Source organism: Eulemur rufifrons, chromosome 15, assembly GCF_041146395.1.
Source record: "Eulemur rufifrons isolate Redbay chromosome 15, OSU_ERuf_1, whole genome shotgun sequence".
Lineage (NCBI taxonomy): Eukaryota > Metazoa > Chordata > Mammalia > Primates > Lemuridae > Eulemur > Eulemur rufifrons.
The window spans coordinates 94,535,200-94,559,142 of record NC_090997.1 but is presented as its reverse complement, the minus strand read 5'-3'; the positions used below and the strand labels follow the sequence as shown (position 1 = coordinate 94,559,142).

At 37.3% G+C, this 23,943-nt stretch overlaps 1 protein-coding gene across 1 annotated transcript in view; it reads left to right on the top strand.

Moving 5' to 3' along the window:
• The first annotated feature begins 3,138 nt into the window (after positions 1-3,138).
• PPIL4 (peptidylprolyl isomerase like 4) overlaps positions 3,139-23,943 on the top strand; it is a 33,054-nt gene continuing 12,249 nt past the window's right edge. Inside the window, exons 1-10 of the mRNA XM_069488106.1 lie at positions 3,139-3,208; positions 7,376-7,443; positions 7,531-7,595; positions 7,841-7,958; positions 11,066-11,208; positions 12,102-12,198; positions 12,928-13,044; positions 18,587-18,711; positions 19,795-19,861; positions 21,915-22,026. Of these exons, the coding sequence (XP_069344207.1) occupies positions 3,139-3,208; positions 7,376-7,443; positions 7,531-7,595; positions 7,841-7,958; positions 11,066-11,208; positions 12,102-12,198; positions 12,928-13,044; positions 18,587-18,711; positions 19,795-19,861; positions 21,915-22,026 (982 nt within the window). The remainder of the gene's footprint in view (positions 3,209-7,375; positions 7,444-7,530; positions 7,596-7,840; positions 7,959-11,065; positions 11,209-12,101; positions 12,199-12,927; positions 13,045-18,586; positions 18,712-19,794; positions 19,862-21,914; positions 22,027-23,943) is intronic.

The window sequence follows — 23,943 nt, the reverse complement described above, 5'->3', positions numbered from 1 at the left end:
AGAGCAGGGCCCTCCCCCGTGGCCGCAGAAGGTGCTGGGAGCCGCCGAAGTTTGGCTCTCCAGGGAAGAATGATCTGCGCACGCTCACAGCCGCGCAAGTGGAAGGAGCGGCCTCAAATGGGACCTCGAAGTAGGACCCGGTGGTCGGGGCGGCGCTCGGGGTTGGGGAGGAGTTCTAACCTGAAGGAGTGTGAACGTGTTCGTTGCCATTATTTTTTAAATTAGTATATACACATATATATGTATATGTGCGCATATATATACATGTACTATAAGCTGAACCTATGGTAATCTTTCAGAATACTATTACACGTTAAAAATGAAACATCACATTTGGAGGGAAGATTTTTATTAAATCGTTGTTCCCGTCTTTGGCTGCACGTGGGAATCCCCCGTGCAGCTTTAAAAAGTACTGAGGTCTCCCCGGGAACTCCAGTTTCTGGTTTAAATTAGTCCGGGCTGCGGCTCGGGCACTGGTAGTTTTTAAAGTCCTGCAGGTGATTCACGAGGCTAATCCACCACGCGTTACATGTTCAATGTTCATTCAGCCACCGCTGGAGGCGGCGAGGGGACAATACTCAGCTGGAAGCCAGACCACCTGGGTTTTCAGATCCTTTTTCGTCAGTATCTTAATCTATAAAATGAAGGTCTTAAGACTTTTCCTCCACCTTTCAAAAAGTCCAGGTACCAGACAACTAAAGACAACCCGTATATCACAGAGCCTGCTGAAATTATTCAAACCAGCCAATCCTAAACCTGCTTACCCTGCTCTGCCCTGCCTTGTCTTTCCCTAGGAAAACACAAAGGCTCCTGCTTCTGCTTTCCTCTCCTCCCCTGCCTTCTGACACACCCTGGTGCTTCCCCATGTGGCCCTGCAAGGTGTGGTGTCCTCCCCTCCTCACTACCCCATCCTAGTCCAGGAACTGTGAGTAACAAACTATCCTTTCAGTGGCAATTGTCTCCTGATCTATTGGCCTCTCCATGCCTGAAAAATAATAAAACCTATGTTTTAAAATACCTTATCAGTATATACTGAAGAGGTCAACGAAAAAATTATCACAAGAAAGAAAGGGCAGTTAAAGTACTTGACAAGGTCAGGAAGATGAAGAAGCAGGTAAAGATGGTTTCCAGAAAGGGCAGAATGTCCTGTTTTCCAGCCAGCCAAAACATTCTCTCAAGCCCCCACACCTGCCACTGTTCCATGCAGATATCTCACTATAAATGTGATGACAACAGTGACGAGGATGACTCCCAATTCACCAAACTGGGATTCCTTAGGGTATGAGAGGAAAAAGCAGGGAAAGGGGTGGACACTGAGTAAAGGAAATCATATTGGCCTTGTCAAACACAAGAATACTTCTGTACATTATGAGCATAAATATGTGGGTTTTTATATATACAATTAGGTAGAAGACAGCTCATTTAATGCAGTATCAGGATTATACTTTTGACAATTTTAGTATGGCTACAAACATTTCAACATGGTTGTTCGGAGTAGGTAGATGATGTCAAAATAAGAGAAATTAGTCATGTGGTTGGTGAGGTTGATATTTTTTTTTTTTATTTGAACAAACTTATGGGGTACATGTGAAATTTTGTTACATGTATATAATACATAGTGATCAAGTCAGGATATTTAGGGTATCCATGTACCTGAGTACAATACATTTTGGTTCAACTATAGTTACCCTATTCTGCTATCAAACACTGAATTTATTCTAACTGTATGTCTGTACCCTTTAACCCACTTCTCTTCATCCTCCATCCACCCCCTCACTCACCCTTCTTAGTCTCTTGTTAGGTATCTTTTCACCGCTCTACCTTCATGTGATCCAATTTTTTAGCTCCCATATATAAGAGAGAACATGCGATATTTGTCTTTTGGTGCCTGGCTTATTTCACTTACCTCTAGTTCCATCCATGTTGCTGCAAATGACATGATTACATTCTTTTTTATGGCCAAATGGTATTCCATTATGTATATATACCATATTTTTTTAATTCATTCATCCATTGATGGTCAGTTAGGGTGATTCTGTATCTTTGCTATTGTAAATAGTGCCACAATAAACATGTAAGTGCAGATATCCCTTTGCTATATTGATTTCTTTTCCTTTGGGTAGATACCCTAGTAGTGGGATTGCTGGATCGAATGGTAATTTTATTTTTAGTTTTTTGATAAATCTGTACACTGTTTTCCATAGTGGCTATACTATTTTATATTCCCACCAAAAGTGTATGAGTTTCCTTTTCTCTGCATCCTCTCCAACATGTTATTTTTTGTCTTTTTAGTAATAGCCACTCTGGGTCCGAGGTGAAGGCTCACGCCTGTAATCCTAGCATTCTGGGAGGCCTAGGCAGGCGGATCGCTTGAGCTCAGGAGTCAGAGAACAGCCTGAGCAAAAGAAAGACCCCCTAAAAATATAAAAAATTAGCCGGGTGTAGTGGCATGTGCTTGTAGTCCCAGCTACTTCGGAGGCTGAGGTAGGAGGATCATTGAGCCCAGGAGTTTGAGGTTGCAGTGAGCTACAATGACGCCACTGGCGCCACTGTACTCTAGCCGGGCGACAGAGTGAGGCTCTGTCTAAAAATAAAAAGGAAAGGAAGGGAAGGAAAGGGAAGAAAAGAAAGAAACAGAGGAAGGAAGGGAAGGAGGAAAGAGGGAGGGGGAGGAGGAAGAGGGAGAAAGAGAGGGAAGGGAAGGGAGGAGGGGAAGGGAAGAGGGGAAGGAAGGAAGGAAGGAAGGAAGGACAGATAGAGAAAAAAAAGACTTACGAGGAAACCCCAGGAGTCATTCCAAAAAGGAGGTAGGAGAAGACCGCGCCGCGGGCGCCCTCTGCCGGATAAAAAGAAAGGGCCGCCCCTATTCTTTAGATGGACACAAAACGCTATACTGGGTCCCTTGTGCGCGATAGGCTTCCGCGGAAGTCGCCAAGGGCCACGCCGAGAGCGAGACCAACCGGGATAACCCGTCAGCAGGACAGGCTGTGTACGGACCAGAAGGCGCTGCTGGAAGGAGACGGCAGCGTCAGAGGCATGACGCAATCAGGCGTCGCGCCGAGGGTGACGCAAGACGTAGACGTCGGCGAGCCGCGCCAGTTACGCCCCCGGGCTTGTAGCGGAGGAGCAGCGGGCGCCATGGCGGTTCTGCTGGAGACCACTTTGGGCGACGTCGTCATCGACTTGTACACCGAGGAGCGGCCGCGCGGTGAGGCCTGTGCCCTGCTCACCTCTCGCCGGGGCCCCGAGCTCATTCCCCTACTTTCCCTTCTCTGCACAGTCCGTGGTGGCCATTGGCTCGAGCTGCTGGGCTGCTGGTGTCCGCGACCGGGCTGTTTATTAGCGGTGTTTGCTTAGAAAAGTTTTTATGAGAATTCGTTTGATCCTCAGCAGCCCTTCTTCCGTATCTCGTGTTGGCCAGTTGGGTGGAGGGTGCTTGCGGTCATTTGGGGGGGTGGTGTGTGGGCGTGTGTGTGATACGCAGGCTGCATATACAATAAGCATAGCTTTTGTCGCTTTACTGTGCTTTCTTTTCTCGTGAGAGAAACATAACTATTGCTTGGGGTGTAATCAGTTAAGTCTTTATGAAAGCAGGTAGGATGTGCTTAGCGCGACGAATGTGGGCATCCCGCGTGGATGGAGGAAAAGGCTGTCCGGGAGTATGAACGGAGCCTGCAAGGCACTGGGCTGAGTCCTGGGCTAGGCGTCTTGCTCTTGAGGGTCTCATTTTCCATTGAAGGAAGTTGACGGGGGAACCCATTTTAATTTTTCAAGTGTTGTAGTAGAAGAATGTAAGTTACCATGGAAACCAGAGGAGGAAGTAATTCTTCCTTGGTGGGTGGGGAGGGGAGAAGCGAGGCAAGCAAAGACTGTAGAACACTTGAACTAGCTCGTTCAAAGATGAGTGAAAATGAGAGTTTTGTTTGCTTGGAATTTTCTGGTAATGGCAAAGTAGTTTAACTTGGCCGGAAGGAATGGTATGAGTTCTGGAATGACAGAGTGCGAGTATGGTCAGATACGTTGTAGGTCAGATCGTGAATAGTCGTGTGTGTTCTACTGATGACCAGAGTCTTTGAAGGTTTTAAAGGCAGGATTGAAGTATGGCATACTTGTTTTGAGAAGATAATAGGAAGCAGTGTGAAGACTGTATTAGAGTAGGGAGAAACTGGAGACCAGTTCGTTACAATCAAGGTCCTGCCCCCATGGAACGCAGAGCCTATCAAAGAGGTTGAAACAAGTTGGAGTACTATACAAGTGCCTCCTGCCTTACAAAGATTTCTCCCACACTCAGCTATTCCTCCCTCCTCCCCGCCACCCCCACCCCCCCAAAACACTACAAACTCTCCCATACCATTCTTACCATTTTTCTGTTGCCTCTAACCCACATTCCTCTCCATTCTTGCCCTTCTGGCAAACTTCTCATTATTTAGATCTCAGATCAAACATGATCTCTTCTGTGAAGCTCTCCGTCCTCCCTAAGCAGAGTTATCCGTTTCTTCTGCTTTCTCAGGTGTTTTTATTAAATATAAACCACATGACACATTTTATTATAACATTTACCTATTGTCCTGGAATTATTTACAAGTCTTGTCTCCTCTCAAGAATGTAAACTTCAGTGAGAGCAGGAACTGCACCTTAATTATCGCTGTATCTTCAGTACCAAGTACAATGCCTGCTACTTTGAGGGCACACACTAAAGGTTCATTATATTGACTAACAAATATAAATGTGCTGTATTGGTTAGGACTGTGCAAGTGATAGAAACCCAACTCAAACTGGCTTAAACAAAGAAGATTAATTGCCTCATGTTATTGGGGTAAGGTTGGCTTTAAGTATGGCTGGATCCAGGGTTTAAAAGAATATTATAGGCATTAAAAAAAAATTTTTTTTTTTTTTTTTTGTAACCAGACACTGAATGAGGGAATTTTATTTTTATCTCTTGGTTTTGCTCTAAGTTCCTTTGACACTCTATCCATGTAGAGCAGCACCTGGCAAAATAAGTGAGTCTCTTTCCCCAGAGTTGTGAGGAACTAAAGGGGAGGCAGGGTTATCCCATGTAATTAACAAGCAGTGGTTCTACAAAGATAGTCTGGAACACCGAGAACATTAAGTCCACCCCCTGTGTACGAATTTATAAGCATATAATTGGATATCTCCTTATATGTATATCTATTTGTTAATCTGTAATAAACTTATCCAGACTTACCTACTTCCTTTCTTTCTTCCTTTTCTTTTTTTGCTTTTAATTGTAGAAAATTTAAAACATGCAGAAGTAGACAGAATCATGTAAATGAACTCTCATGTATGCATGACTAGCTTTGTTTAACAGTTGTCAACACATAGCTAATCTTATTTCATTTATAATACCCTCACCTCCACTGGATTTATTTAATCTGTAATTAAATAAATTTAATCTGTCATTACTTCAGTATGTATCTCTAAAAGATAAGAACTTTAAAAAAAAAACAGAACCACAAATCATTATCATACCTTGAAACTTAGTAATAATTTCTTATATCATTTAAACTTTCTTATTGTCTCATAAACATTTTAAAAAGTGGTAATTTGAATTAAGATCCAAACAAGGTCCATATATTGAATTGGTTAATATATCTCTTAAGTATATTTTAATCTATAGGTACTCCCCCCTTCCCTCTTCTTTCTTGAAAAATTTTCTAGACGGACTCTGGTTGATTTGTCTATGTTTGAAATTTGTAAAATTTCTCTCATTTTGGATTTGATTATTTCCCTGCTGTGTCTTTTAACATATTTCTCTATTCTATTTCCTATAAATTGCTACTTAGTTCTAGAGCCTTGATCAGATTCAGGTTTAAAGTTTTGGGCAAGAATATTTGGTATAAGATAATGTGTACTTTCAGCTGCATCACATTCAGGAGGTACTTGATGTCTAATTGACTCTTTTTGTGACGTTAAAATTGGTCAGTGGATTTAGGTCTTGTCACCCTTATGAAGTGTTCCCATCACTTGTTTTCATCCAAAGATTTTGGCAGCCATTGATGATCATTGCTTAGATCATTATTTTTGTTTTCTAGTAAAAGGACTACTCCTTTTCTAGTTATTTCTTATTTACACATTCTCCTTTTTTTCTTACTTATTATTTAGATCTCAGATTAAACATGATCTCTTCTGTAAAGCTCTCACTCTTCCCTAAGCAGAGTTATCTGTTTCTTCTGCTCTGTCTCAGGTCTTTTTATAAACCACATGACACATTTTATTATAACTTTTACCTATTGTCCAGATTTAACAAGAAGCCCAGAAATATATTTGGGAAAAATAACTGAAAGCCTGATATTCAGCACTCTCTAAGGAGTTTAGCCCCATCTTTCCAGCTTTTCACCCTCTACTACTTTGTAATAGCAGAATATCACAGAACCTGACTTGTCTGTTGGACCAGTCCCGCCCCACCCAAAAAATTTAAATTCCCACTTTCAGATATTTTCATATCTTCCAAGAATAAAATGCTCACTCTTTACTCTCTGCCAATCTGGTTCTTTTAATGCTTGCCTTAAGCCTCCCTGAGGTCTTCTAATTTCCCTACCCAGAAACAATGTCTTGAACTCTTGTGGCATTTATTAAATTACTTTTTATCGTGTTACTATTTAAGTGGCATAAATGATATTAATTAGATATGCCTAGAATTGTAACTACTTGTGTTCAGGTGTGAGGACCCTAGTTTAATGTAAGCTCCTTGAGGGCAGGGACTGCCTAATAGATCTTACTGTCTTTCTGGTTTTACTGTCACCTTAAGAACTTGTTAGCATGTCTTTCCACAACTAGACTGTGAACTTGTTGAGGGCAGGGACCACAGTTCAGTGGCGTTTGTGATGGCAGTGTCAAGCATCTAGTAAATACTCAGGAAATGTTTGTTGGATAAGCAAATGAATTTATATGAGAAAGCTTGTTCATGGTAAGTATGAATTTTTGTGAAGGGTTATTTAACCACTGTAAAAAAATTTGACCTTGGATGTTTTATTTTTCCTAATTTATATAATCTGTACCCATTTTCATATCTTCTGCTAGATCCTTTCCCGTTATACTAATAGTATCTCTTTAATTGTTCTTTTTCTCTTAATAAAATTAATTTATCAATAAATGATTGCTTATTCCAGATAAGTGTCCATTTCCTGTATTAGCTCAGATGCCCAAAAAGTCCCATGAAAAAAACATAAAAAGATAATTTAAAATACGTTGTTTTTTTCCTAGACCTACTGCTCTTTTTTATAGTTTTGGATACTTGACTGTTTTTTTACTTTTCTTCTAATGGTTATTTAGAAATTAAATTATACTGTGCTTTTACTTGTTTAAAAATAATTTGTGGATTACTGTGATAAATTTAATATTTACTTTTTTTCAGCCTGCTTGAATTTCCTGAAGTTGTGCAAAATAAAATACTACAATTATTGCCTTATTCATAATGTACAGGTAAGTTGGTAGATGTTAGTCATGTCCTTTGTTGTTGAAACCACTTAGCATATTCTGTTAATTAACAAAGAATCCTGTATATTATAGAGGGATTTTATCATACAAACTGGTGATCCTACAGGGACTGGTCGTGGAGGAGAGTCTATTTTTGGGTAAGTTCTCTTATTCTTAAATGAGGAAAAATAGAGTTGGTCATTTCAATCTGCATTTTAAAATATGGTTCAAATTTAGGATTTTTCTCCAAGTTCCCTAAATGTCTGTTGTAAACAAGAAAAATATTTTGACTCATAGGGACATTTCTATAAAGAAATGGTTGGTAACCACATACGTTACTAGTACTTTTGTATTTCATTTTGAGACTACGTATATTTTATGACCTTATTATATTTATTTTCAGTCAACTGTATGGTGATCAAGCAAGCTTTTTTGAGGCAGAAAAAGTACCAAGAATTAAGCACAAGAAGAAAGGCACTGTGTCCATGGTGAACAATGGCAGTGATCAGCATGGATCTCAGGTTAGGAAATGGATGAGAACATGAGCTTTGCTTAGAAATGAAGGACTAGAAGGAACCCACAGAGTTATCTTCTTTAACTGTCCAGTAAGAGAGTTTTAATCAAAGACATTTGTTAGGAGAAAAAAGTTGCCCTTTTTAATATTAAAACATTATTTTATCCTCTTAAATGTAAGGAATACCCATTGTGAGGAAATTAAAAAATACACAGATGTACAAAGAATAACATTACCCACAGTTCTACCATACTTGATTATCACTGTTGGTATTTTTGGCCCATTTCCTTTCAGTATTTATTCTTTTTTAAAAACAGATTTTACTGAATACATTCATTGTCTTGTTTAATCCTCACAGCAACCCCATTGGTGTAAGTGCTTTCATTTTCCACTGAATACACATGAAGAAGTTGAGCCATGGTTTGTCCAAGTATTTTAAACAATCAAGGGACATCTGTGTATGTGTTGATATTTTATATACAGGCATACCTCGGAGATATTGGGGTTTGGTTCCAGACTACTGTAATACAGTGACTATCACAATAAAGCAAGTCACGTGAATTTTTTGGTTTCCCAGTGCATATAAAAGTTATATTTATGCTACATTGCAGTGTATTAAGTGTACAATAGCATCAAGTCTAAAAACAATGTATATACCTTAATTTAAAAATATTGATAAAAAATGCTACTAATCATCTGAGCCAGCAGCAGGTCATCAGCTTTTAGTTGGTGGAGGGTCGAGTCTTGCCTTAATGTTGATGTCTGCTGACTGATAGGGTGGTAGTTACTAGACGTTGGGGGCTGTGGCAATTTCTTAAATTAAGACAACAAATAAGTTTGCCACATAGATGGACTCTTCCTTTCATGAAAGATTTCTCTGTAACATGCAATGCTGTTTGATAGCATTTTACCCACAGTAGAACTTCTTTCAGAATTGGAGTCAGTCCCCAGAAATCCTACCACTGCTGTATCAACCAAGTTGATGTAATATTCTAAATACTTGGCTATCATTTCAACAGTGTTCATACTAACTCCAACCAGGAGTAGATTTCATCTCAAGAAACTACTTTCTTTGCTCATCCTTTAGAAGCAAGTCCACATCCTTTCAAGTTTGATCATGAGATTGCAGCAATTCAGTCACATCTTCTAGTTCTTTTGCTACTTCCACCATGTCTACAGTTAGTGAAGTCTTAAACCCCTCAAAGTTATCCATGAAGGTTGGAATCAACTTCTCCTAAAGTCCTGTTAATGTTGACATTTTGACCTCTTCCCATAAATCATGAATGTTCTCAATGGCATCTAGAATGGTGAATCCTTTCCAGAAGGTTTTCAATGTACTTTGCCCAGATCCGTCAGAGCAGTCACTGTCTAAGACATCTACAGCCTTACAAAATGTATTTCTTTATTTTTGTTTTTAGAGATGAGGTCTTGTTAAGTTGCCCAAGCTGGGCTCAAGTGATCCTCCCACCTTAGCCTCCTGAGTGGCTTGTACTATATGTGCACACCACTGCACCTGGCTGTATTTCTCATATAATAAAACTTGAAAGTTGAAAATACTCCTTGATCCATGGCCTGCACAATGGATTTTGTGTTAGCAGACATGAAAACAACATTAATCTCCTTGTTACATCTCCATCAACTCCTGGGTGACCATGTACATTATCAATGAGCAGTAATCTTTTGAAAGGAATCATTTTTTCTGAGCAGCATGTCTCAACAGTGGGCTTAAAATATTTAGTGAACCACACTGTAAACAGATGTGCTGTCATCTAGTCTTTGTTGTTCCATTTATAGAGCACAGAGTCGATTTAGCATGATTCTTAAGGGTCCTAGGATTTTCAGAATGGTCAGCAATCATTGGCTTCAACTTTGCCACCAGCTGCATAAGCCCCTAACAGGAGAGTCATCGTGTCCTTTGAAGCCAGGCATGACTTCTCTTTTCTAGCTATGGAAGTCCGAGGTGGCATTTTCCTCCAATATAAGGTTTTTTCTACATGGAAAATCTGTTATTTCATGTAGCCACCTTTATCGATAATCTTAGCTAGATCTCTGGATAACTTGCTGCAGCTTCTACATCAACTTGCTGCTTCACCTTGCACTTGTATGTTGTGGAGATGGCCTCTTTCCTTAAACCTCATTAACCAACCTCTACTATCTTCAAACTTTTTTTTTGTAGCTTCCTCACTTCTTTCATCCTCAATAGAATTGAAGAAAGTTAGGGCCTTCCTCTGGATTAAACTTTGGCTTAAGGGAGTGTTGTGGCTGGTTTGATCTTCTATCCAAATTACTAAAACTTTCTCCATATCAGCAATGAGGCTGTTTTACTTTATCATTCACGTATTCACTGGAGTAGCACTTCTAATTTGCTTCAAGAGCTTTTTCTATGCATTTACAACTTGACTAACTGTTTGGTGCAAGAGTCCTTAGCTTTCAGCCTATCTTGGCTTCCAGCATGCCTTCTTCACTAATCTTAATCATTTCTAACTTTTGATTTAAAGTGAAAGGTGTGCCATTCTTCCTTTTACTTGAACACTTGGAGTCCATTACAAGGGTTTTAACCCATTACATTGGGTTATTAATTGACCTAATTTCAATATTGTTGTGTCTCAGGGAATAATGAGGTCCGAGGAGCGGGAAAGAGATGGGGGAATGGCTGGTTGGTGGAGCAGTCAGAACACCCATGACATTTATGGATTGAATTTGCCATCTTATATGGGCACAGTTTATGGCACCCCTAAAACAATTACAATAGTAACATCAAAGATCACTGATCACAGACTACCAATAACATGTGTGATTGTAATGAAAAGATTTGAAATATTGCCAGAATTACCAAAATGTGACACAGAGACACAAGGTGAGCACATGCTGTTGGAAAATGCACTAATAGACTTGCTTGACACATGGTTGCCACAACCTTTCAAACACACTACCTGTGAAGCACAATAAAACAAAGTTTGTGTAATCTTTTTACTTAGTTCTAGTAACAAGTGTGTAAGAATCGGTGCAGTAAATGTAGTTTTACTTCTGTAAGTATTTTTTTTTGTCAGTCTGTAACTGATTTCGGTTTGAGTTATACATCTATTTTTTTGTATTATGTGTCTTTCTATATAGTTTCTTATTACTACAGGAGAAAATCTAGATTACCTTGATGGTGTTCATACAGTGTTTGGTGAGGTGACAGAAGGCATGGACATAATTAAGAAAATTAATGAGACTTTTGTTGACAAGGACTTTGTACCATATCAGGATATCAGGTGTGGTTACAAATTACTATCTGAATGTAATAGAATGTTTTAATATTACGATGCATAATATTATGATGCACAGTGGTGGTATGCATAAGACTGGTATTCATAGGACTGTTTTCTGGATAATTCTAATTCCACAATGTGAATTAATACGAGGCTATATGAATCTTTATAATAAAAAGGACCTTTTGTATTTTTACATTTGTAATAATTATTTATAATTGCTTATGTTGGGTGAAATAATTGTTTTGGAATAATTTAGTAATGTTTTAGTTTGGTGTTTTTTTGGTGGAGGGGTACACTACTTGAAGAGCTTTTACTTTTATTTGTTTTTTTTGAAACATGATCTTGCTCTTTTGCCCAGACTGGAGTGCATGGCATGATCGTAGCTCACTGTAACCTCAAACTTCTGGGCTCAGGAATCCTCCCATTTTAGCCTCCCGAGTGGCTAGGACTACAGGCACATGCCAGCATGTCCAACTAATTTTAAAATTTTTTTGTAGAGATGGGGGTCTTATTATGTTTCCCAGAGTGGTGTTGAACTCCTGGAATCAAGCCATCCTCCTGCTTCAGCCTCCCCAAGTGCTGGGATTACCACCCTGAGCCACTGAATACCTGGCCTAATTTACTTTTTTTAAATGCAAATTATTGAGAAATAGGGCAGAAGTTCTAAGATTTAGACATTTATGTTCGCTTACATCTTAAAGTAATGCAGGGTAGTAAATATGATATCAAACAGTGAAAAACAGTAGCACTCATTATGAAAATATGCCTAGATTAATAATATCCTTTTACTAGTATTTTTTTTACATTAGAGATACTCAAATTATTAGAATCTATGAAAATATGGATTTTGAAATAACTTTAATGTAACATTTAATTTGGGTTTATTTTCTAAGGATAAATCATACAGTGATTTTAGATGATCCATTTGATGACCCTCCTGATTTATTAATTCCTGATCGATCACCAGAACCCACGAGGGAACAATTAGATGTAAGTAGAGCCCTCTTGTGATTAAATGTACATGCATGTTAATGATTAGCATGGATTTAGCTTTTTTTGTCTATTAGAGCTTATTCCTTCAGAATTATTATATTACCTTGCTTAATTACACTAGAACAAGTTTAGATTTCTTTTTCTCTTCTACAGAGATAGCCATTTATCTAGTTATCTTTTCATTTCCCTAATTTTTTTTTTTTTTTTTCCAGTTTGTGTTCTACTGGAACAACCTTAGCTCTGGAAGCTTGTGTGAACACCTTGGGGAAGTTTTTCTTGACACCTAACTCTAGTTAGGAATATAGGTTCAAGGCCAAATTAAACCATCATCTTGTGAGGGAACTTTTCAACTAGGGATACCCTGGAGCCAGGCTAGAACCCAGAAATTTCTGTGGAACGTCACAAACTTTTCTCCCATATGTTTTAATATGACCCCTCAAAGCCGAGTTTATCTTTATGGTTGGGATTGGTGCTTAATTCTAAGATCATTTATCTTCTTCATTCAGTAGTTAGTTGGATAATAGATAGTGTCTATATAAATGTTTATTTTGACTTTTTAATCAGAAACCCAATCTGGCTAATATTTTAGAATTAATTAAAATCAATTTTCAGAGTGTCATAAATTTGTTTTAGTTGGTATTTTAGCACGTTTGATGTAACTTAAGAATAATGTGTTCCATGTTTTTCTGATTTTTTTGTTCTTTAAAAGTAAATTCTGCCTTACAGAGTGGTCGAATAGGAGCAGATGAAGAAATTGATGATTTCAAAGGGAGATCAGCTGAAGAAGTAGAAGAAATAAAGGCAGAAAAAGAAGCTAAAACTCAAGCTATTCTTTTAGAGATGGTAAGATAATAGTCTTTTGTTCAAGTAGTTGTTTTGCAATATATTTAATATATACTCGTTGAAAGTTTATTTCTGGACCTTTGATAAGTCTTAAAATATTAAAAATCTAGCTAAAATTTTTTTCTGGATTAAATTTGGTGATATATAATAATGCATATGAAAATAAACAAATTTGGCTCCACTTTCAATATAGTGCCAAGTGCCTTTTGAAAAACTGGGAAGTGGATATCTCACTTATAAATATTAATTGAATTTCAGTTTTTTAATATTCATCTCATTTTTGTTTTTTTTAATAAAGTCTTGAAAAATTATTCATCCAATTTTTAAATAGTGTTTGTTAGGCTGAATTTTATGTATAGTAAAGAATAATTCTTCATCATACCACGGAAGTATTAAGATTAAATAGAATAGTGGTTGAAAGGTAAAATAAACCTAGGTTCAAACTGAGTGCTTTAAAATATATTCCTTCTCTGTATTACTAATAGTATGAAGTCCTTTGGGAAATAGTTATTCAGTAGATGATCAATTGACCCGACTAAGGCATTGTTTTCCATTTCTTATTTTTGTGGAATAGATGTACTTACCACATGGTAGATGATCAATAAATATTTGAATGAATGGATGATAAAGTTTTTATTATTATTTTATATAATAGAACTTTCAGATTTGTGGGGTTTTTTTAATTATATTAACATCACTAGTCTCAGTGAACAAATATTAAAAGATATAATTGAGGAAAACTTTGCTGAAATAAAAAACCTTGAAAATGCACATTTTAATGAGCACACTGTGTATCTGAGAATATTGACCCAGAAGAAAGAAAATTACTGGACTTAAAGATCTTTTGAGCAACTGGGAAAAAGGAATAAGTTACTTATAAGGGAAAGAACAATAGATTATTATTAGACTTTTCAACAGCAACAGTTTAGGAAGTGTATGTCAGAAGAAAATGTATTATTATTTTTTTTTTCTTTTTTGAGACAAGATCTTGCCCTGTCTCCTGGGCTAGAGTGCAGTGGCGTCATCACAGTTCACTGTAACCTTAGACTCCTAGGCTCAAGCCATCCTCTTGTCACAGCCTCCCAAGTAGCTGGGACTACAGGCATGTGCCACCACACCCAGCAAATTTTTTTGCTTTTTGTAGAGACAGGGTCTCACTATTGGCCAGGCTGGCCTCAAACTCCTGTTCTCAAGCAATCCTCCTGCCTTGGTCTTCCAAAGTGCTAGGATTACAGGTGTGAGCCACCATGCCTGGCCTTTATAGTCTCTTTGATCTGGAATGGCCCCTTAACCTGTTTTTATTTTTCATGACATTAACATTTTTGAAGAATGCAGATCATTTATTTTATAGAATATTTTTCAATTTAGGTTTATCTACTTTTGCCTCACGATTAAGTTATGTACGCATAGCCAAAATAGTATATGAGTAATGTTTTGTCCTCCTCAGATGTCACATCTGAGGTATATGACATCGATCTGCCGCTCATTGGAAAATAGTAATTTTGATCACCTGGTTAAGTTAATCTGCTGCCTGGTGTCTCCAATAAACAATCTGTGGCGAGATACTTTGAGACCTTTCAAATATCTTATTCCTTGTCAAATTTTCCCCCTAAATTTCTTACCCATTTATGATTTTTGCGTGAACCAATCTTGACTCTGATGAGTGCAGTAAGGTGATTTCCCAACTCTACCACTGTTCCACAATTGTCGTCCTCCATTCTACTGTAAGCCCTCCTTTCTTGTCAGCTTATCTACCTATTCACGATCAATATGGACTCGTGGATTCTTTTTTTGTTTTGTTTTTAATAAATAGACTACTTTTTAGAGCAATTTTAGGTTTAGAGAAAAATTGAATAGAAAGTACGGAGTTCTGTGTACTCCCTCCATTCTTCTCACAGTTTTTCCCATTATTAACATCTTGCATTAGTGTGGTACATTTGTTAGGATTGATAAGCCAATATTGATACATTATTATTAACTAAAATCCATAGTTTACATTAGGATTCACTCTTTGTACATGCTATGGAATTGACAAACGTATAACATATCCAGTATTGCAAGATCATACAGAATAATTTCACTGCCCTAAAATCACCTGTGCTCCACCTGTTCATCACCCCACTCCACCCTCCTTTCCTGGCAACCACTGATTTTTTTTTTTTTTTTTTTTTTAAGGAGACAGAAGTCTCACTCTGTTGCTCATATTGGAGTACAGTGATCACAGCTCACTGCAACCTTGAACTCCTGGGCTCAAGGGATCCTCTTGCATCAGTCTCCCAGTAGCTAGGACCACAGGTGCTTGCCACCACACCCTGCTAATTTAAAAAAAAAAATTTTATAGAGATGGGGTTTTGCTATGTTGCCTAGGCTGGTCTCAAACTCTGGGCCTCGAGCAATCCTCCTCCCTTGGCTTCCTAAAGTGCTGGGATTACAGGCGTGAGCCCATTTTTTTTTTAATTGATGAACTTGATTGAGGTTAAAACTATAACAAAGTCCCACTGATCTTTTTACTGTCTATATAGTTTTAGCTTTTCCAAAATGTCATATAATTGGACTCATACAGTATGTAGCCTTTTTAGATTGGCTTCTTTAACTTAGCAATACGCATTTAAGGTTCTGCTCTGTCGCAGAAATAAACTTGATAGTCTATTTCTTTTGATTGCTAAATAATACTTCATTGTATGGATGTGCCACGGTTTGTTTATCCATTCACCTATTGAAAGATATCTTGGTTGCTTCCAAGTTTTGGCAATTGTGAATAAAATTACTGTAACCGTTTGTGTACAGATTTTTGTGTGGGCATAAGTTTTTGTTGCATTGGGTAAATATCTAGGAGTGCAATTGCTGGATTATATGGTTTAGCTTTGTAAGAAACTTCCAAACTGTCTTCCAAAGTGGCTGTACATTTTGCATTCCTACCAGCAATGAACGAGAGTTGCTTTTTCTCTGCATTCTTGCCAGCATTTCGTGGTGTTATTCTTGATTTTAGCCATTGTAATAGGTGATCCTGTGTTCTTTTGATTCTTACTATTAACATGTTTCTTCTGTTTTCTAAGAAAGCAGAATACTTTATCTGTGTGTAATGATAATTCAACTAGTGTTTTCTAAAATTAGTTTTGAACCTCATAGCAGTTATGAATGTTTTAAATTTCTTATTGTATTTTAAAGTTAGCTTTGATGAAGTGGTATAACAAGTTATTTCTTTAATTTTTTATTTGATTATTATTATTTCTTAATCCCGTAAATGTTCTCCAGGAGCAAGTTCTTTTTTAACTCATTAACTTTTTTTCTCATGTGTGCTTCCCTTTGGATATTACAGGTGCTTTGCGGGAGTTTTACTGATTTGCTCTCCCCCTTCTGTGTTATGATAATTCTTATTAGATATAGGTTAATTGTTTTTTGATAGGTTTCAGAAACATTGAGCAAATCTTACTGGGTCTGTTGCTTCTTACTGTTTCTCATTTTCAAGATTTTCTGGGGGGAGGGAGGTATTTATCCAAGAGGAGACACTTTACATGATGATTTTTAACAGAAATCATCTCTAAGATTGAATATATGTATGAAGGAATATTGTTGGCTGGGAGGGGTAGCTCACACCTGTAATCCTAGCACTTTGGGAGGCCAAGGGGGGAGGACCACTTGAGCCCAGGAGTTCCAGATCAGCCTGGGCAACACAGTGAGACCCTGTCTCTACAAAAAAAAAAAAAAAAAAAAAAAATTAGCTGGGTGTGGCAGTGCACTCCTGTAGTCCTAGCTGCTCGAGAGACTGAGGTAGAATTGCTTGAGCCCAGGAGTTCAGGTTTGCAGTGAGCTATGATGGCACCACTGCACTCTAGCCGAAGTGATAGAGTAGGACCCTTTCTCAAAACAAAAAAAAAAATTGGAAAAAAAAAAAGAAAAGGAATATTGTTGTCCCACCTAAAGGCTCATGGGAAATATTTTTCCCATAGTGAAATCAATACTGTCATCATGGTTCTCTCCTGTCATCCTCAGTGGTTCTTCAGTAGGAAGTGCTATGCTCTGCTAATGGCACTAGTTGATTGTGAAGTTGACTTCAGTTTGGCTGAAGTAGAAGGTCAAAGGGTGAGGGTGAGAGGAAAAAAATAGAAACACTCTTTGGGAATTGTTGCTATTCCATCTTGAACAATAATGTGGAAAGAATTAAGCATTAAAAATCACAGAAGGCTTGCTTCAGTATGATAATATTTTTCAAAAGTTCAAAAACAAGCAAAACTAAATCATGTATTGCTTGGAGGTGCATACTATGTAGTAAAACTCTGACAGGCAAGGAAATGACCAGAAAGGAAAACCAAAAAGGGTATTTGTCATCTCAGAGAGGCAGAGAGATAATGGGATTGGGAACATTTTAGTTCTTAAGCCAGGTGATAGCATCATAGGTGGTTTTTATTTTCATACTTCATAAGGTAGATACACTTTACATAAATTCTCCTTTTTAAAAATATATCAAATACTTGAACAAAGAAAAAGTAGGGATAAAATTGGGGCCTTGTTTTTTTATTTTTTTTGCTCTGTCACCCTGGCTAGAGTGCCGTGGCGTCAGCCTAGCTCACAGCAACCTCAAACTCCTGGGCTCAGGTGATTCTCCTGCCTCAGCCTCCCGAGTAGCTGGGAATACTGGTGCACACCACCATGCCCAGTTAATTTTTCTATTTTTAGTAGAGATGGGGGTCTCACTCTTGCTCAGGCTGATCTCGAACGCCTGACCTTGAGCGATCCTCCTGCCTCTGCCTCCCAGAGTGCTAGGATTACAGGCGTGAGCCACCGCACCCGGCCTAAAATTGGGGCTTTGAAGCGAGATAGAGCTGAGTTCAAATCTCAGCTCTGTTGCTTACTACCATGTGGCCTTGGCAAGTTACTTGTTTAACCTTTTTGGATTTTCTTTACTTGACTTTAAAACAGAAATTGCAGGATTGTTCTAAGAATCAGCAGAAATATTTGAAGCCCCGAGCACAGTGTTCACACAAAGTATGATTCAGGAATTTATTAACTATTGATATTGTTAATACGAGGAATAGTGTAGTTTCAGATTTCTTTTCCTGAGCCTGCAGTTTATAATGTAAATTTAAATGTTTTAGGAAAATCAGCATTGTGGGCTTGGATAGGATATTTAGAATGGAAAGTAAATAATGAAATTGATTTATGGGCCGGGCGTGGTGGCTCACGCCTGTAGTCCTAGCACTCTGGGAGGCCGAGGTGGGCGGATCGTTTGAGCTCAGGAGTTCGAGACCAGCCTGAGCAAGAGCGAGACCCCATCTCTACTAAAAAATAGAAAGAAATTATATGGACAGCTAAAAATATATATAGAAAAAAAAATTAGCCGGGCATGGTGGTGCATGCCTGTAGTCCCAACTACTCGGGAGGCTGAGACAGGAGGATCCCTTGAGCCCAGGAGTCTGAGGTTGCTGTGAGCTAGGCTGACGCCACGGCACTCACTCTAGCCTGGGCAACAAAGTGAGACTCTGTCTCAAAAAAAAAAAAAAAAAAAAAAAGAAATTGATTTATGTTCTTGTTTATAATTGAGGTGGGAGACCTACCTGATGCAGATATTAAACCTCCAGAAAATGTGCTGTTTGTTTGTAAATTGAATCCAGTGACCACAGATGAGGATCTGGAAATAATATTCTCAAGATTTGGGCCAATAAGAAGGTAATCCCTAGAATTAACAAAGGAGAAATTTGGAAAAACTAGAATTAGTTGATGGTTTTCTGATGATATTAATATATTTTTGGTGAGTCTCTGAATTCTGGGTGAATTTTGTACTGGTGAATTTTTATGGGTGAGTCTTTTGACAGTATGGAAGAAAAGCGTATATATGTGTGTGTGTGTACACACACACATGCATAAACAATTGAATGATTGTCCCACTCTTGACACAAACGTTTTTACTTTAAAACAGGAAATGAATGGAACAATTTAAGTCTGGTTCTATGATATTCTCAACAACCTTCTTTAATATTTAATATATTTATCTCAGTTAATTCCCAGAATTATCAGCAATCGATGTCAAAATTAATTTAAATCCAAATTTTCCAAAATTTTTCTTTTGGTTAATTTTCCCTGCATTATTAATGCAAAAATCTGTGAAGCTAGTATTTCTGTGAGAAAGAGGTCTGTTTTGTAATTGATAAAGTATTATGTTTAGGATTTCCTTTTATGTTTTTAAAATGAGACTTATACATGGGGAAAGGGACAAACCAGGTGCTTTTCAACTCCAGCTTATTAGCCCTTCACTTGGTGATTGTGATAGGTTAGTTCTGTGTAATAGCTATACTTAGAGTGTTAAATTTGAGCTTGGCTTATGTTAAAATTCAAAATCCAAAACATAAACTTACTAAATATTTACATGTTATGAATGTACATACATTATTCTACAGTAACATTAGATATTCTATAATTCATCTGTATTTGGCCTTGAAATGCATTATGATTTTAAAAATTGTTTAGCAGTTTACTTTTGCCAAAGGATAATTAAATATTTCTATTCTTCCTTCAGTGCTTAGGGATTGTAGGACTATAGGCCTACATAGAGCATTTAGAGTAGAATTTATATAATTTAGTTGCTGGGCTGATGAGCTGTTGTTAGAAAAGAATTGTTATTGAAAAAATTAGGAGAAATGTCCTCAATTTAACTTTGCTTTGTGATAACTGCCTTATTTTGTGCTTCAGTTTTGAGTGAGAGTGAATGCTTTCTTCTTCTTTTTTTAATCACTTTTAAAAACTTTTTTTCAGTTGTGAAGTTATCCGAGATTGGAAGACAGGAGAGTCCCTCTGTTATGCTTTTATTGAATTTGAAAAGGTATGTTTTAATACGTATATATTAAGTTTGGTATTTATTTTTTTTTTTATGTGACATTAAAATGTGAAAAATACAGAACTTTTTCTGGTTTCTAGAATTACCCTTTAGGCACCCAAGAAAATTAACTTCATTATATTCAAATAGGGGTAAATTCAGCATCTGTTGTTTTTTTTTTGAGACAGAGTCTCTCTCTGTTGCTGGGGCTAGAGTGCTGTGGCATCAGTCTAGCTCACAGCAACCTCAAACTCCTGGGCTTAAATGATCCTTCTGCCTCAGCCTCCTGAGTAGCTGGGACTACAGGCATGTGCCACCATGCCCGGCTAATTTTTTCTATATATATTTTAGTTGGCTAGATAATTTCTTTCTATTTTTAGTAGAGACGGGGTCTCGCTCTTGCTCAGGCTGGTCTTGAACTCCTGACCTCGAGCAATCCACCCACCTCGGCCTCCCAGAGTGCTACGAGTCAAGGCGTGAGCCACTGTATCCAGCCTGAAGATATTCTTCTATGCTATTTTTAGAAGCTTTGTGAAAGTGTTTCCCACTCAAATCTTACAATTTGATTTTTGTGTGTGTATTTTACATTAAGTTGCATTTTTTCTTACATTGGATAGCCAAGTGACCCAGCACCATTTATTGAAAAGGTTGTACTGTCTCCACAGCTGTGCAGTGCCACTTTTGTTATAAATCAGGTATCTATATATGTGTAAAATCTGTTTCTGGATGTTGTGCTATTGCACTGGCTTATTTGCTATTCTTGTACCACTGTTACATCATGTTAATGACTATAGGTTTATAATGTCTTAATATCTTGTAGTGTGCATCCTCCAACTTTGTTCTTGAAAATTGTCTTGGGTATTTTTGTCTTTTACATTTCCATATATATATCTTTGAATCAGTTTCTCAATTTTATAAAGATTTCTTTATAAATAAACTATTATTTAGGTATAAGTAAATTGAGTATTTGCAAATACTGTCCACCTGAAAAAATGATCTGAGAACTTTCTCTTTGGGGAATTGGCATGGTGATGGAATTACACCTGGGTCAATAATCAAATTCATCATATATACATTGATTGCCTACCGTGTGCCAGATGATGTTCTAAATGATGTAGATTAATAAAGCTTTGTATCTTCATAGAGTTTGTAATCCACTTAATTCTTGAGCCATGGTAAATAATAAATACGATTATAACTAGTTCTTTTACTTGCTTCTCTTTGAATTGTGTCTAGTAAGTTGTGAGTAAACTAAGGAATATATTTCCAGAAATGAAGAAGAAAATTCATCAGTGCTGGGTTGAAATGTGTGTAATCTTCAGATGTCAGAAACAGAGATTTAGAGTTTGTGAAATTACTGACAGGAAGAGTTCTTGTATAGCACAGACCTTGGTATCACAGATCCACATCGTATTATCCAAAACTCTTGGAAATAGCTGGGCTTCCAAATTTAGAATTTTTCAGAATATAGAAAGGTAATATTATATGTATGCATACACAGACGTACATATTACATCTATGCATTGTGTAATACCCTTCTAGGTCATCAATCACAAAATTATTTCTGCTGTGAAATGAATGAATATTCATACTAAGTGAAAAAAATAAGGTCATAGCCTACCATTAGGTCAGGTATTGCTGCCAAATTAATTTAACACCAAATTTATGAGAACAACTTTCACTTTTCAGGATGTTTTTGGATTTTGAGTAAAAAGAATTATATATAACATTATGAGTAAGTTTATGTATGTCCATTTTGATCAGACTGTCGTGAAATCTTCACTCTGACTCTTGCCAACTCTGTGACCTTTGACAACTTCTGTACCTCTCTAAACTTTTGTTTTTCTCATTGAGAAAATGGGATAATGCCAGGTAGTACCCATGGGTTTGTTACCAGAGTTAATTGAGGTAATAGATACAGAGCATTTAAAGCATCTGGTGTGTGATAAGTATTCAAATATTAATTTTAGTAACAACAAACCTTTTGTGTTTTCAGTATCATAGCTACAGAAATCTTTTCTGTAAAGATTTATACTTGAAATTTTATAATTACTTTCAGGAAGAAGATTGTGAGAAAGCATTCTTCAAAATGGACAATGTACTTATAGATGACAGAAGAATACATGTGGATTTTAGCCAGTCTGTTGCAAAGGTTAAATGGAAAGGAAAAGGTATGTTGTTTTATCTTCCTTTGTTTCTGTTCTGCTTTGCATGCTTGTATATATAGCCTTTGACTTGGTGCTGTTAATTAGGAGAAATATTAATTGATGTAATTCCTGCCATTTGTGATTTTACAAAGCTGCTATCTAGATAGAGTCTGAGGTAGAGTGTATGTATGTGTCTGTGTGTGTATTTTAAACTGATGAAAAATATATTTTCTATGTTTATATTATAAATTACTTATAGTTATCCAGTGCAGACATGATGTGTTTCCAAACTTGTTATTATGACTTTATGGTGGTTTGATTCTCTTAGATGCAAAACTTAAAAAAAGTTTTTTTAGGTTTATTTTTGCTGTCATATGATACAAAATTGAAAAGATCCATATCAGTATATAAAATACCAATTTATTCATTTCAGTGGCTGCTCAATGTTCTATTGAATGTGTATGTCATAATTTATTGAACTAGTCCTATTATAATGGACATTCAGGTGTTTCTGATTTTTACTCTTCTATGTACTATCCATGTACATATGACATTTCACACATATGCATACATATATGTCAAATTCCTGGTAGCATGCCAAACTTAAAGTTGGATCTGTTGTATGCTGAAATAATACGAATTTTTGATTTTTGGTGCAGTGTTTTTAAAAGGTTTTACTTTGGGCTGAGCATGGTGGCTCATGCCTATTATCCCAGCACTTTGGGAGGCTGAGGCAGGATTGTTTGAGGCCAGGAGTTCAAGACCAGTTTGGGCAACATAGTGAGAATCTGTCTCTACCAAAAAATTTTAAAAAATTAGCCAGGCATAGTGGTGTGTGCCTGTAGTCCTAGTTCCTCCTGGCTGAGGCAGGAGGATCGCTAGAGCCTAGGAGTTTGAGGTTACAGGAAGCTATGGTTGTACCACTACCCTCCTGCCTGGGCAACAGAATGAGACCTTGTCTCCAGAAAAATAAAAAAGATTTCACTTTGGTAGTTATTCATAGGTAATAGTAAATTTTACTAGGAGCTTTAGGATTACTTTCTTTTTCTATAACACTTTTCTAAATTACCCAGGGTTGGTAGCACATGCCTATAGTCCTAGCCATCAGAAGGCTAAGGTGGGAGGATTGCTCAAGCCCTGGAGTTGAAAGGCTGCAGCGAGCTATGATTGCATCACGCATTCCAGCCTGGGCAACAGAGTGATACCCCTCTTTAAAAAAAAAAAAAAATTATAACACTTTTATTTCCCATGGTTGGTTGTTATTAATAAGAAAGAATTAGAGAGCACTATTTAGTAGTGAAGTGTTGAATTGTTTGGTAGATTGTATTACCTTATGGAGTTTAGACAAGGGAGAAATTATTAATAGCTGGTGTAGGCAAGGAAGGCCCAGTGGAAGTTGTGATCTCTGTGATGGGAGAGAGAGTGACTTGGATTGGGGTTCCATGTACTATTGGTCTCTTCCATGAAACCTTCCCTACTACTAAGACACATGACTAGCTCTTAATAGTACTGTTTTGAGTGATTTGTGAAAACTAAATTGAAGTACTAAGATGTGTTTTTCACATGTGATAATTGCAGCTTTCTGAACAAAAGATTCAAATAAGTACATTCAAGAACTATTGGTGAGTGGCTGGCATAATGCAGTGTCGTCTGGTCCAGTAGTGCAGCCAGGTGGCTCTTATGTGGGGCTTTTTCCTCCAAAGAGCTAATTTAATAGTGTCGTTTTGGAAATGAAACAAGTATTATTATAATACCTCGTTATGGCTAAGGAATTTGAGGCATAATGTTTTGACAGGATTTACCCAGAGTTATATACACTGATGATTTAGACTCTAAATCTGGTTTGGTTTTTTCTTTCAGTCCTGCCTTCTTCCCAACGCATCCACTCCCTGAAGAAATGATACTACTTTCCTAAGTTTTTCAATATAGTTTACTTACAAG